This window comes from Cladophialophora bantiana (assembly GCF_000835475.1).
Source record: "Cladophialophora bantiana CBS 173.52 unplaced genomic scaffold supercont1.6, whole genome shotgun sequence".
Classification (NCBI taxonomy): Eukaryota; Fungi; Ascomycota; class Eurotiomycetes; order Chaetothyriales; family Herpotrichiellaceae; genus Cladophialophora; species Cladophialophora bantiana.
In genome coordinates, this window is record NW_015971580.1 from 1202853 (window position 1) to 1217345 (window position 14493).

General features: G+C 52.5%; 4 protein-coding genes across 4 annotated transcripts; 3 read left to right on the top strand and 1 right to left on the bottom strand.

The window, feature by feature from the left end:
* Positions 1–274: 274 nt before the first annotated feature.
* Positions 275–2535, top strand: Z519_04749 (uncharacterized protein; the record flags this gene model as incomplete). Its single annotated transcript, XM_016762494.1, has 6 exons — positions 275–354; positions 490–537; positions 626–701; positions 828–937; positions 1099–1308; positions 1425–2535. 6 exons carry the CDS (start codon positions 275–277, stop codon positions 2533–2535), a joined length of 1635 nt encoding a protein of 544 aa, XP_016621441.1.
* A 401-nt stretch (positions 2536–2936) lies between these two features.
* Z519_04750 (uncharacterized protein) lies at positions 2937–9104 on the bottom strand (the record flags this gene model as incomplete). The annotated part of the gene is made up of 2 exons (XM_016762495.1): positions 2937–3357; positions 3436–9104. 2 exons carry the CDS (start codon positions 9102–9104, stop codon positions 2937–2939), a joined length of 6090 nt encoding a protein of 2029 aa, XP_016621442.1.
* Positions 9105–10115: 1011 nt separating this feature from the next.
* Z519_04751 (pyruvate dehydrogenase complex dihydrolipoamide acetyltransferase) lies at positions 10116–11449 on the top strand (the record flags this gene model as incomplete). The annotated part of the gene is made up of 2 exons (XM_016762496.1): positions 10116–10292; positions 10343–11449. 2 exons carry the CDS (start codon positions 10116–10118, stop codon positions 11447–11449), a joined length of 1284 nt encoding a protein of 427 aa, XP_016621443.1.
* Positions 11450–12040: 591 nt separating this feature from the next.
* On the top strand, positions 12041–13388 carry Z519_04752 (uncharacterized protein; the record flags this gene model as incomplete). Its single annotated transcript, XM_016762497.1, has 3 exons — positions 12041–12241; positions 12310–12607; positions 12667–13388. 3 exons carry the CDS (start codon positions 12041–12043, stop codon positions 13386–13388), a joined length of 1221 nt encoding a protein of 406 aa, XP_016621444.1.
* Between the last annotated feature and the right edge of the window lie 1105 nt (positions 13389–14493).

Below are 14493 nucleotides of genomic sequence, written 5' to 3' on the forward strand. Positions count from 1 at the left end.
CCTTGTAGCCTCGTCGATTTATTATGTACCCTCTCTTGGCAAGGCTGCCAGATACATGTACGCGAATCAACCGCTCGTCTCAATTTCACTAAAATGGTCACACGAGAAAATCCCGTATGTCGTCCACCCGCCCCAGATCACAAGGCGGACCTTCTGATCATGTTATGTGTATTAGTCGTAGCACACGAGCATTCTTGACCACTCGCATGGTTTGACAGCAGTCCGCTGCCATCAAGAGGCATTCCGCCCGACATATACACCCACGCAACACAGTATGCCAGCCCCCGATAACATCTACGAGAACGATGTGGATTTCACAATTCTGGCATTGCAATATCCCGACTTTGCCAAAAGGTGAGATCCAAGCTCGGAGCAAGACGCGTCTCAAGGAGATGTCATTTACGCTGCCCCCGTCTCTGTCGTCAGCCAATCTGCCAATCTATCAACAATGACCAGGGAATGCCAGGAGCTAACATCGTCGATGTCAAGGCTGAAACCCAACCGCCAACTCGACTTCTCCGATCCAGAGAGCGTCAGGTATGTCCTGACCGACTAGAGCCATATCAGGCTCTCCATTAGGGTCCTCTTCCTCGTCTTCCTCCTCCTCTCTAACCACGGACCACAGACAATTAACCAAATGCCTCCTCCATCGAGACTTCGATCTCAGCATCGACTTGCCCGAAGACAGGTTGTGCCCGCCTGTACGTCAGTGTTCCTCCCCCATTTTCCAGGAGGAAAGGGTCTCGCAGCTTCCGTGCATAGGACCTATCTATCTACCTCTCCCTCCCTGTTGACCTTGTTGTTGACGGTTGGCCGGAACCTCATAGGTCCCGAACCGTTTCAACTATATTCTCTTCATCCAGAGTCTGCTGGACAGCACCTCTCCCTCTTTCCATCAAGGATTCGATCCCGAGAGGCAGGTGATTGGACTGGACATGTATGTTTTGTTTTGCCTTTTCCCTTTCCCTTTCCCTGTCCCGCCTTCGCCCCCCGCCATGACGTTCAATGGGCTCGCCCAGTCTGTCTATCTGTCTCTCTATCGCATGCACCATGGTCTCTGTTCGAGACTAACTTCTTCCCCTGCGTGTCATGAAAAAGTGGCACGGGGGCATCTGCAATCTACCCACTCCTTGCTTGTCGGCAACGCTCGCAATGGCGCTTCCTGGCAACAGAGATCGACGAGAAGAACCGTGAGTACGCACAGAGAAATATCCTCGCCAATAAGCTGCAGGCACGCATTAGATTGATCGATACGGATGACAAGGGAGACCGGTTGATCCCTACGGGCCAGCTTCAGAAGTTTGATCGGTACGTGGCAGATGTCTGTTGTAGCATTTCCTTTTCTCATCATCTAGCGTGAAGAGAGGTAAGTAATTGACTAGTCGTCTGAGGCTGCTGACGGCCCCCTCCTTTCTTTGGAGCAGGATCGACATCCTCCTCACCAACCCGCCGTTCTACCCTTCGACGCAATCGCTCCTGGACTCGGCTCATCAAAAGTCCCGTCCCCCAAACTCAAGCTGCACCGGCTCAGCGGTTGAAATGATCACCCCCGGCGGCGAAATCGGTTTCGTCTCCAAAATCATAGCCGAATCGCTCCTTCCCGCGAACCAGAGGAAGATCCAGTGGTTCAGCGCCATGCTGGGCAAGTTGTCGAGTGTGGGCGCCGTCGTAGAGCGTCTTCGCGAGAGCGGGAGCGGGAACTACACCGTGGCCGAGTTCATCCAGGGGCAGAGGACGAGGAGGTGGTGTGTCGCATGGAGCTGGATGGGCTACAGACCTGCCATCGACGTGGCGAGGTCAGTGGGCAGCGGGAGCGGTGTCGAGAGGAAGCTCTTACCCGCCGTCACGGAGATGGAGTTTGAGACTGAGCTGCCTGCTGGCGGTGGCTGCGGCGGCGGCGGCGGCGGTGGTCTAGGCAGCGTGCTAGACAAGGTCTGCTCGCAGATCCAGAGCCTGGACGGCGAAGGCGTGCACTGGAAGGTCGATTGCGCTAGGGGAGTCGGCATGTTCATGTCCAGGCACGGAGACGTGTGGAGTCGCAAGGCGAGGAGGCGGAAAAGAGCCGAATCTGAACGTGAATCTGGACACGAGCACGAACATGAGTCTCGTGAGAACCGGATCGGAAATGAGAAGACAAAAACAGACGCAGACGCTGAAATGGAAGATGAAAACGACCACGACACCGGCTCGGCAGATGAAGAACCCGAACCCGAACCCGAACCCGACCTCGTCGTGAGAATCTCCATCACTCCCTCCCCTGGATCTGCTGCTGGTGGTTCCGCCCCTCTATATCGCCCTTCTCAACACCCCCATCCCCCTTCCACCCGCAGCGCCAGAACAAGCAGCACGTGCCAGCCCAAAACTGACACCGACATGGACATGGACATGGACATTCACGAGCACGGCTACACGCACGTATATATCCACATGCGCCACCTCCAAGGCCACGACCCGGTCCTCTTCGAGAGTTTCTGCGGCTGGCTAAAGCGGAGAGTCACGTCGCCAGCCCCGGTCCCGGTCCCGGCCCGGTGGTAGCATCGTGAGCGGCCCCTTGTCTAGCGCTGAGGATTGAGGAATCTGCCGGACGGGGGGAGAGAGAGAGGCGGTGAGGAGGGGCGGAAGCTCCGTTGGCAAGGCAGTTCGTTCCTTGGTTGATTGATTGCGGTCCATTGGGCTACATACGCACACAGCTGGCCACGCGGAGGGGGGCCCTATGTAGAATGAAATCACCACCTTTCATTTCCTTTCCGTTCATTTGATACAAGGGGGCCTCAAGCCAATTCAGGTCCAGGTTAGGTCAGATCTGATCTGATCTGGCACGCTCCCGTTCATACAAAAAATGCCAAAGAATGCAGCCTTCACCACAAGTCTAAAACATCTCTGAAAGACTACGCAGGCATAGCATAAATGTCTGCTCCTCCTCCTCCATCGTCTCTCTATGCAGGCCCCGTCCTACTCACCCGGCTCCCTCTCCTCCCACCGCCTTGTGAGAACTCGAATCCGCGACTCGACTGGCTCGGACTGGCCGGCGCGCCGCCACCGACGCTGCCATTCCTCGTCGAACTCACGCTGCCGTCCCTTCCTCTCATCAGCACCAGTTCAGGCATTCCAAACTTGACCTCGCCCACGCGCCGGAACATGCCCCACAGCGCGTTGCGTAGATCGGAGCCGATTTCCTTTTCCAACAGGCCCACGGCAAGAGGGTAAAATGTGTCGAGGTGCTTCTCAAAGCTCTCCTTGGGGAAGTTTGTGTAGCCCTCCAGAACGTCAATGACGACGGGCCTCCAAGCGACGATATTCCGTTGTTGGGTTTCTTCGTCGAGCAGAATGAAGGAGCGGATGATGTCGGCGCACAGACTGGGAAAGCAATGGAATTAGCAACGGCAACTTCGCGACCACTCCCGAAAAAAAAAAAAGATAATAATAGTTACTTACGGTATCAGAGCGCCTTCTGTTTGATCGCGACTTGACCTCCGCTCTTCCCCTTCGTCATGATACATCCTGAGCAAGATGCTCACATACGTATTCGCCGATCCGGATTCCTGCTTCAACAAGTTCGGTGGTTGTCGCATGAAGCCTTGTCTCCAAAGAGCCATGCGGAGCTCCTTGTCACCGTTGAACTTTTTGGCGAATTGGTAGGACTTCTTAAGGAGTGCCATTAGGCGTAGGAGCTCGGAGGAGGGGATTTGGGCGTAGACCGAGTCGTTGGAGAAGAGTTCTGCGACCGTCTCGATCATGAGCAGCTGAAGAACGCAGTTGGTGATGATTTTGTTAAAGAAGCGGCGTCGCGCAGCCGTCACAACAGGTGCAGGTGCTTGCATGTCTGAATGCGGGCGGTAGTCCTCCAATTCTTGAGTGCTATGGGTGGGTGGGATTTCAGGGATAGGGGCGGCCGAGCTCGTTTGTGATTCCAAAGAAGGGGTTGGGCCGTGAAAGGACGCGGGTGCGCCATTTGTTGTTGGAGTCTCGACTATCGTGGTTCCAGAGATAGATAGGCCTTCGGACCCATCATGTCCAGGAGTTGGTCGAGCATCGGACATTGTTGCCGCAGCTGAGAACAATTCGTAAGCCGTCGTCCTGTTGAAGAGCTCAACGAATGCAGTCACAATTCTTGACCAATGCTCGGGAGAGAATTTGGTGACGTTCTGGAGGATTAGTTGCTGGAGACAGTTGCTTCCTATTCGGGCAATGGTGTCATTCTCTTGACAAATGCACAACGTGAGCAGATCGAGGAACCGGTCAAGCATGTGCTCCAACGAGTCGAAGTAGTGTGTGAAAAGTGTGATCATGTTTCGCAGGGCTTGGATCATTGTCGTGGATAGCCACACTGACAGTTCCTCGTGGTTGGGGGCTTTCGACATCTCCGACTTGCTTTGCAAGACGACGAATATGGGGTATAGTAGCTGACGCCAAAGAACATCCCAGAACTCGCTAGGGAAATCACCGCCATATCTGATGAGAGTTTCAAAGAGATAGGTGAGAGCTCGAGACCGAACTTCAAGATCCTCTCCCGTCATCAACACGTCCTGGTAAGCGATCAATACCGGATACCAAAACTGTTCCTCCTCGGTCTGTGAAGTCGGTTGTTTGACCCCTACCACTACACCAGATTCCTCGGCTTCGGAGATCTTGCCGTGACGCCTCGAAAGAGGGCATTCTGGAGTCTTCAGCATCTTCGGTACTGTTGACTTGAGCAACTCAATCGCCTGAAGTGATTTCTTCTGGAACTTAAGGTTCTTAGAGAACTCAGTAAGACAGACAATGAGGTCTGGAAATGAGCCTTGTGAGATGACAACGCCAAACCGGGTGTTGTAGATTTGGTTGGTGTAGTCAAAGGCAATATTGACAATTGCTTCATACTGCTCTCTGGCAGCGACCGAGAACACTCCGAACATAGTCTTCCAACCCGATCTAATGTTGTCGCCACGGGCTTGGATCATCTGAATCAGACATCTCAAGACCATGTCCTTGACAGTAACAACGGTGCTGTTCGCCATCACATGTTCAAATGGCTTCAAGAAGTCTTTTTGGAATTTGAACCCCGGCAACTCTTCGATTTCCATGAACCTCATGGAGAGCTGGCGGAGCGAATCCAGAGCAAAGAACACCACAGCTGTGTTGTTGTGGCAGCCAACCTGGTTGAAATGCTCCCCCAGGACCTCCCAGATCCGGGTCCATTCTATCCTGACTCTTGTCATGTTGTAATAGCTGATTTCCACCAGCTTTTGCAGGCTGTACATGCGCGGCGATTCGCTATTCCCAGAGGATTGAATCTCTTGCCAACTGACGTCGCTTAATGCCTGGACGAAATCGACAATCGCCTCGGAGGATAGCTTTGCGGTATTGGTAAAGATGCGGTCTACTCCTCGGACCATATCTGTAGACTTTGTCTCATCTGCTACCTCTGGCCGAAAGCTGTGTGCGGACCTTGGCCTCGGTCGTTTGGCACCTTGCATCGACCGACGGCTTCTGATACTGTCCTTCGAGGCACTCGAGGGTGTGGAAATGTTGGCCCTTGTAACATCTGGAATCACCCCTTCGTCAATTCCAGTTGAAAGGAGCTGCAATCTGTCGAGTTGACTGATGCACATCAAAACCTCCCGCCACGAGCTTTTCAAGAGATCGCCTTCTGTCAGAGCAACCTCGATAAGCACTTTCAACGCCTCCAAATTCTTGGCCATCATTTCTTTGAGATTACCAAGGTTCGTGAACTTGGCAAGTGCCGTGACAAACGCAACTCTAGGTGTCTCCAAGTCAAACCTGCAGGCTATTCTGATGGCCAATCTTAGACCATCTAGGCACTGCTTGATAAGATCGAGGTTTTGTGCGTCCTGCATCTGGCTGGAGAAGGCTGAAAGGAACGACATCCATGTTACGTTGAACATGGGCCCTACATGCTTGATGGAGGTTGCTGGAATGAACCGGGATAATGCCTCTCGGACTGCTGAACGTTTCTGTGCCCTGATGAGACTTCGATATAGCTGTTCCGTCTTGTTTGCCATTTCTTCGGAGGCTTGGGTGTATTTCTCCTTCTGAAGGTCTCTGCCGACGTTGGCTAGAGCTTGACCCGCTCTTGAGGCAAAGCCTGCACTCGTAACACTAGCAATACCCAACTCAGCAGCATGCTCCCGCTCAGAGTGGAGGACAATTTCGTTGTTGGAAATTTCTTCGAAGATGCCGCTTAGATATTCAGCAGGCAAATCCTGACCGTCGTTGATCCCCCTATTGTTCTTGATGAAATCTTCTACAGTCATTCTACCACATTTCAGCTTTGTACTGTGTTGATCAGTATTTAACATGATGACCGAATATGCGAGTACATAAGCAGTGTCGGCATTCGCAAATGCGTTTGGGTTGCCACTGAGATATCGCTCAGCGAACTTGAGCATGAAACGGTCGATCTTCTGGGCTTCTCCTGGGAGGCGAAAACTTTGCAGGAACTGCCTCAGGGCATCAACAAAGCGTCTTTTGCTAAAGTCCATCATGTCGACAAAAGCATGCATGATGGCAACATTCTTCTCATCGCCCTCACCGAGGTATTCTCCTAGCATAGCTTTGTCCAGTCTGTCATTTGCATATAAGAATTTGGCGATATCCTGAGGGCTGTCGCTGCGTATAAACCCTTCGGCCAAGAGAGCTTTGATTCCTCGTTTCGGTTTAAAATTGAATTGTCGGATTGCCTCGTTTAGGGCAAACTTCCGCATTCTCACTTTCTCGACTTCAGTTGGATCGTCTTCTGCGACTGGCGTGGAGATGCCCGATTCGCTACCTAGGCCTGCAACACGGGGCGACGGAGGTGGCTTTTCACTGTAGTCTAAAGACTCCCTAGATTCCTCATATGACCCTCTCGATGCTGGATATCGAGATCCATTGACTAGCTCTGGAGTGCCTTGACTGGACCAATTATCAAGGGAGTGAAGAATCTCGACCAGACAGCGCAATGACTGCTGTTTCAGAGCATACTCAACCGGTATGGGCGGCAAGGGTGGGGGATGCTGACTCAGGCTTGCTGTCGAAAGGCCAGGAAGTAACGCGCCCCGTGAATGCCATTCAGAGACAGGGGTTGATGGTTTTGTCTGTTGTTCTTGGTATTGGTGTTGTTGAACAGCGGTAACTGTAACGGGTGTGCTGCAGATCCGAGATAGATGCTCAATGATTTCTTGATACATGTTGTCCAGTGCAGTCCGGTCGCAGTCGTAATTGAGGTAGATCTCTACTAGAGCACGAGGATCGCCCGAGAGCCTTTCCAAAACGTCCATGAACATCTGTTTCTGGAAAAGTGGCGCGTTCCGGCGTTCCAACACAGCTAGATAAACTTCTTTCAGGAAGACTTCGAGTTCCTTTTTCAGGAGGACGCGCATGTGTTTCAGTGAAAGCCAAAATATTTCGCAACACACTTCATAGACCCGTGGAACCGAACTCGCGGCATTCCTAGACAGGCTGAGGCACAAGTGAGGTTTTGCAACTTGCAAGAACGGTGTCGGGTCGGCGTTGCTGCCACTTTTAATATTCGAGAATGAGGATGTGAAGACCGTGGTGTAATTGTTGATGACATGATAAATCAAATGAAGAGATAACAGCTTGGAGCGCATGTTTTGACTCCGGAGGTCCTGCTGCTGATCGTAGCTCAAGACTTTCTGGCTCAGTTTGCATAGTGAACGGAACACTAAGAAGGCATCTTTGATGTAGACATCGTCCTCGTCCTCCGGGGACAGTTCCGCCTCGTCGCGTTCTTCTTGCAAGCTAGATCGAGATACCGGCGCAGAACTGGTGCGAGTATTTTTGCGTTCCCGTCTAACACGCGTGACTGTAGTTGGAGCACTGTCGGCGACAATTGCATCGTCCAAGTTCTTGTTGTTTTCAAAGCTCTGCAGGGTCAATTTTTCTTGGCCAGGAGCCAACCCCTCTGTGAGCTGGGGAGGAGTCCCATGGTCTGGTGTGTCCACCTGCCCGTTCATGCCATTCACGGATCCATGGCCTAGGATAGATGCGTCTGCAGTCAGTCCTTCGTCCGATTTCGCCTCCGTGGACTCTCTCAGACGTGCCTCCTTCAAATCCAGTCTGACTTTGACTCTTTCAAAGACCGTTGCTATCATCTGGAGCAGTGACCCTTGGGCAACCTGTTGATTTTGACTCGATTTGGAATATATAAAGATGTTGTAGATTTGGCGCACTGCTTTCAAAAGACCCGCGCCGTGCACGACGATTTTGTCATCCAGAACTGCTGCAAGCAAAGACTTGATAATCTGCTGCTGAATTTCCACGGCAGTAGCTTCATTTTCGAAGCAGTCGCAAATCGCCTCAATCGCCCTTTCAATAAGAGGCGGGGTGTCCACTGAACCGGCTTGGTTTGTTGCGACAGCTGGAAACGCAAAATATGAATAGCTGATCAGCTTCCCAATACAATCCAACGCCGTCACCTGCAGAGGCATAGTGAACGATTTGGTCGCCATTTGCAACGGGCGGAAGATAATTTCTGGATTGACGGCCTGTTCCGTATTCTTGATGTTCGACAACGCAGCTTGAACAGCATCTGCAAACTCCTTATTTCTGCGGACTTCCTTGGCTGCTCCGATCGTTTCCAGAGCACTCACAACGAAGACCGTAGAGTTAACCTGCAGAGGGCGTGTTGTTGTCATTGTAGGCTTGCGCTCTAGTATCTCTGGATGGCCCTCTGGTGCAGCTGCTGTCTCCCTGGACTCTGGTTCGTCCTGATGCTGCTTTGGGCGCTCCTCAACCCTTGTTGAGTTGTCGTCTCCAGCTTCCGTTGACGCATCCTCGACTATATTGTTTTGCGGTACCTCTACAGCCTCTTCCCCAGCGCCCTTGCCAGAGTCTTGCTGAGACTCCATTACCACTGAGGTATCACCTTGAGAGACGACCTCGCCCGTGTCCTCCTCCGGAGGCCCATCTTCGGCATCCGCATCCTCGACCTTTATTGTTACTCCGTGACTTGATGGGTCATGAAGGCTAATGTCGTCGGTAGAAGCCGCCTCATGTTCGGGCTCGCTAGCCTCAGCCTCATCTTCCGAGAGGGGCTCTGATTGTAAGTTGTGGTCCGGGTTGGAGTCGATCTGCGGCGGCTCACTCTCGACGCCAGACATTGGGCCGGGCGCGGAAAGGAGGATGATGGAGCAGATGGAGGATATAAGATCACCGGAGATCGGTAGGGAACGTCGGACACATTGCAATCATACAGTCGGCGCAGTAAACAGGAGTGGTGATCGCGAAGTCGATCTGTACAGATGTTCGTTTTCCGCGTTGCCAGGAATAATCAGTGCCTGCTCACATTTGGTAAATGCTGCGGAGAGTCAGGGTGCAGCGTAAACCGCCAGGGTCGTCCGGGGGGTTGCAGACAGGCTGTTCTGGGGTTAGGTATAGAGACCAATGCCGCTGCTTACGTGGTTACAACGGACGAACACTTGAGGCCTAAGTGAAGAGCTTAAGCTGGAGCTTTTGCTCTCCGGAGCTCCAATAGTTGGGCCTCACTAGCGTCACCAGCCCAAGAACCGCCCCCCCAAAAAAGCTGTCGCCCGCCTCGTCTCTCCCTGCCAGTGCCATTTCGGAAACCGGAGTGGAGTTGGACTTCGTGCTCAACCCATTTTCTTAGCTGTCGCCAACACTCCAACAATCCCTGATACTATCCTGCAATCTTCATTGCCAAAGGGAACTTCATCCGTCAGGGTTTCCTTCTGTCTCTTTTTCCTTCCTTGTCGCTCCTTTGACCTCATCGAGTCCTCCCAGACTGCGGCACGTATTCCCCCTTTCCGCCGCTTCTGGTCCTTCCCAATGGCGACCTCAACGCTGTTGTCCCGGTCAGGGTCACGCATCCTGCTTCAATCCTCCGCGAGCTCAAGAGTCAGCAAGAATGTCTTGCAAAGACTACAAAACCCTGCAGTGTACAGATTACATCCCACAGGAAGCGCAATGCATGTACTAACCCACGTGTATAAAGGGCCCAACCTTTCCCCTGCTTGTCAGTGCTTAGCCGCTACTATGCCTCGAAATGTGCGCCTCGATTCTGCGATTCTCCGGCGAAGCGTGAACATGACTGACAGTGCCCGACAGCATTTCCCCCTCATACTGTAATCAGTATGCCTGCACTCTCACCCACCATGTCCGCCGGTAACATTGGTGCATGGCAGAAGAAGGTTGGCGACAAGTTGGCTCCTGGAGACGTCCTTGTGGAGATTGAAACAGACAAAGCTCAAATGGATTTTGAGTTTCAAGAGGAAGGGGTTCTTGCCAAAATTCTCAAAGAAACAGGTGAAAAGGATGTCGCAGTCGGAAATGTAAGGCGATCAGCGTGACCACAACTCGGACTTTGCTGACACAGGATTAGCCGATCGCCGTCATGGTCGACGAGGGTACAGACGTCTCGGCGTTCGAATCCTTCACCCTTGAGGATGCCGGCGGTGAGAAGGCACCTCCCCAAGAGAAGCCGGTAGAAGAAACCTCCGAAGCCACTGAGAAGTCGGATTCAGGTTCAGGCACAGCGCCGCCTGCTGGAAAGGAGCCCGCGCCGGCAGCTGTTGAGGCTGACACCACGGGCGAGAAACTTCAATCTGTGCTGGACAGGGAGCCAAGCATCAGTCCTGCTGTCAAAAAGCTTGCTCTTGATAAAGGCGTGGCTATCAAGTCAGTTAAAGGCACTGGCCCAGGCGGAAGGATCACCCTTGCCGACATTGAGAAGTATAAACCTGCGGCGGGCGCTGCGCCTGGCGCCGCTGCTGGTCCATCTTATGAGGACATCCCAGCAAGCTCGATGCGCAAGACTATTGCTACACGACTCCGTGAATCCATGAACCAAAACCCCCACTACTTTGTCTCGACCACGCTCTCGGTAACAAAATTGCTCAAGCTGAGAGAGGCACTCAATGCCGCATCTGACGGCAAGTACAAACTATCCGTCAACGATTTCCTGATCAAAGCCTGCGCAATTGCGTGCAAGAAGGTACCCGCTGTCAACTCTAGCTGGAGAGAGGATGGCGGTCAGGCGATCATCCGTCAGCATAACACAGTGGATGTGAGTGTCGCTGTCGCCACCCCCGTCGGCTTGATGACCCCTATCGTCAAGAATGCCGACAGCATCGGCCTCTCTGCTATTTCAAACTCGGTCAAGGACCTCGGAAAGCGGGCGAGAGATGGCAAACTTAAGCCCGAAGAGTATCAAGGCGGCACATTCACAATCAGCAACATGGGCATGAACCACGCGGTTGAAAGATTTACAGCTGTGATTAACCCTCCCCAAGCCGCAATTCTCGCCGTTGGCACCACTCGCAAGGTTGCCGTTCCGGTTGAGACTGAGGAAGGCACTGTTACTGAATGGGATGACCAAATCATTGTCACTGGCAGTTTCGACCATAAGGTCGTAGACGGTGCTGTGGGGGCTGAATGGATTAGGGAATTGAAGAAGGTGGTGGAAAATCCCTTGGAGATGATGTTGTGAGAGTGCTTGTCGGGTCTGGCTGGATTTTAGCGAGGCGGACGCAGGAACGGCGTGTACAAAATTATTCTCCCTTACTTCTTTGGCAAAAGTTGCGCCTGCATTTGTCTTTGTCCTGCAACGCTACTAATTGAGCTTCGGTCAACACAGTGAATGCCTTTTGTCATAATGATGAGGAGTGGAGAGCCAGCCTTGGATGGAAAAGGCTGAAGGATCTCCTTAGTCCTCCGATCCTGACGATGTCATCGGTCATCGCAGGTAAATACACAGTACATAAAGGTAGCGAAATGTTGGATGGTATTATCGATGGATCTCGACATTCCTTCCGCAATCCCAACAATTACTCCAGATATGTGTTGTTTGTTCCGCAAGGCTGCCAAATCGGACGAACCACAGTCTGTATCGGCCGAGCAAGGCTCGCCAAGGCCCGGCAAGGCCGAATGCAAGACGCCAAACTTTTTGGTGAGGAAGGTTCCTCTAGGCCCTACGCTGATCTTGTTGCGGCGAAGCACTCGCTTTCTTAATCTCTCACCAGGCTTCCAACAAAATCTTTCCTTCAGCTGTGACTGTGACCAAGGGGCTTCAGAGCCCTCCATGAGCCTAACTTCACGCCTATCGAATTGGTTCTTTTCAGACAGCTCTGTCGGAAACACTGCTATTGAGGCGCAGCGAAATGGCTACTCGGAACCCGACTTTGATCTCGATGGCGCACGACAGAATAAGCGGCCGCGCACAGTGGAGAGATTGGAGGAGGAGGAAGTCGATCTGGAGTTGAAGAGGCCCCCGTACATTCATGTATGTTCCAAATGTTGATGTTCCCCCACCCAGGCAGGCAAGCTGTGGTTGCTAATGCAAAGTGACAGTCGATGCTGGCCGGAGGAATAGGCGGCACGAGCGGTGATATTCTTATGCATTCTCTGGACACCGTGAAGACGAGACAACAAGGAGATCCTCATTTTCCACCGAAATACACCACGTTGTCTGAATCCTATGTCAAGATATTCCGGCAAGAGGGAGTAAGAAGAGGACTCTATGGAGGCTTTACGGCGGCTATGCTGGGGTCATTCCCTGGCACGGTTATATTCTTCGGGTCATATGAATACTGCAAGCGACATATGCTGGACCGAGGGATCAACCCATCCATATCATATCTCGCGAGTGGTGAGCACGATCCTTTTCGTCGACTGCCTTGTTGCGCACGTGCTTATCTCTCGACCTAGGTTTCCTTGCCGACCTTGCCGCATCCATCGTGTATGTTCCGTCCGAAGTGTTGAAAACTCGATTGCAGCTCCAAGGTCGATACAATAACCCTTTCTTCAATTCCGGATATAACTACAAGTCAACGTGGGATGCAGCTCGGACGATAGCCAGAACAGAAGGGTTTGGAGCATTGTATTCGGGATACAAAGCCACAATCGTCAGGGACCTGCCGTTCTCGGCACTGCAGTTTGCGTTTTATGAGCAGGAACGAAGGTTTGCGCAGAATTGCATGGGAACTCAGGACATCGGACTGGGTCTGGAAATTTTGACCGCAGCCTCGGCCGGTGGTGCTGCGGGAGTTATAACCTGTCCGCTCGATGTTGTGAAAACTAGGACTCAAACTCAGATCAGCCCCGATGGCGCGAAGAACAGCCAGACGTCGCATCTGGAGAAAGCGGTCAAGGGCAGCCAGAAAGCATGTGCCAAAAAGCAGACGCAGACAAGATTGATCCATTCGGGCCCTCGGACAGTGCCCCATTCCGTTCCTACACTCGACACGTCTTCTGTGACGGAAGGTCTGCGCTTGATATACCAAACTGAAGGAATTGCCGGTATGTTTAGAGGGGTGGGACCTAGACTTGTCTGGACGAGTGTACAGAGTGGAACAATGCTTGTGCTGTACCAGTATTTGTTGAAGCAGATGGAGCGGTTTCAATCACAAGACGGGGCGGGAGTGATCTGAGGAGGTCTCTGTACAAGAAGATTTGTGTTTGCGGCGCCATAAGTCCCTGGCAGAGAAGATAGATGGGGACGGACGGGAGGACTGAATATCTGGCATTTGCAGGCGTTGACATATGACGTGCCACGGCTACATACAACACCAGGCTTTGGATGGTCAGGAATACCCCCGCTGGAAGGCATACAGTAGAAAAGAGGACGGGGGGTTAGATTGTACACTAACAAAGTCACGTTTCAACTCTGTGCCAGGCCTGCCCATGTACTTGTAAGGAATCCTTACGGTAAGAGGGGAGGACATGGTTGCTGCAAACTCTCACCGGTGAGAACAGACTGACCAGACCCAAGCTGGGGAAGATCCAGGGGTACGGACAATTAGCAGGGCCAGCCACCAATGGGCATTCCCAGGGAGGGACGGTAGGCACCGAGTAGAGACTGGGCTGCTAAATCTTCTGGGATCCTGTTGTTGATCTCCAATCAGGGCCCCCCAGGCTCCTTCCGTGGCCGCCCCAAAATGGAGCTTGGCGGTAGTGGAGACACTGGAGAGACCACAGGAGGCCAGCAGGCCTGGCGGCCATTGCTTAAGCCTGGGTAGCCTCGACTGCAGCAATGGCAGGTCTTGGGCATGTCTCCTTTTTTCCCACTTGTCCTTGTCTTGCCTTGTCCCCTGGTTCACGGTTTCCACCTGGACTTGATTGAGAGGCCACACACTCGCTCGCTGCAGTCCAACTTCACACGACGTTTCTATCTCTTCCTTCTCGTGCACCCATCCTTTTGGCTTCTTTTTTCTTATTCTTGCGCATCAAATTCCCTTTCTTACGCTCGCTTGGAACTCTGCACGCACATTCGGGTAGAGTCCTGCCATTGATCAAAGTAAGTTTCGCGACATTGTTGTTTTTTCTGGGTGAAACCCCCCGAATTCTTCAGGGCCCTCAAAACTCCCCTAGGCGCAGACAATCCACTGTAACTTGGTCCATCCCTTTCCCCCGAGTCACGATCGCTCTGACTTTCTATCCTGGGCGCGTGCTGACAGAATATCACCGGCAGTTCTCTTTCTTCAATTGTGCTCAGTGTCGCCTGCACAAACCGTTTCGTCTGACCAAACATGGGTG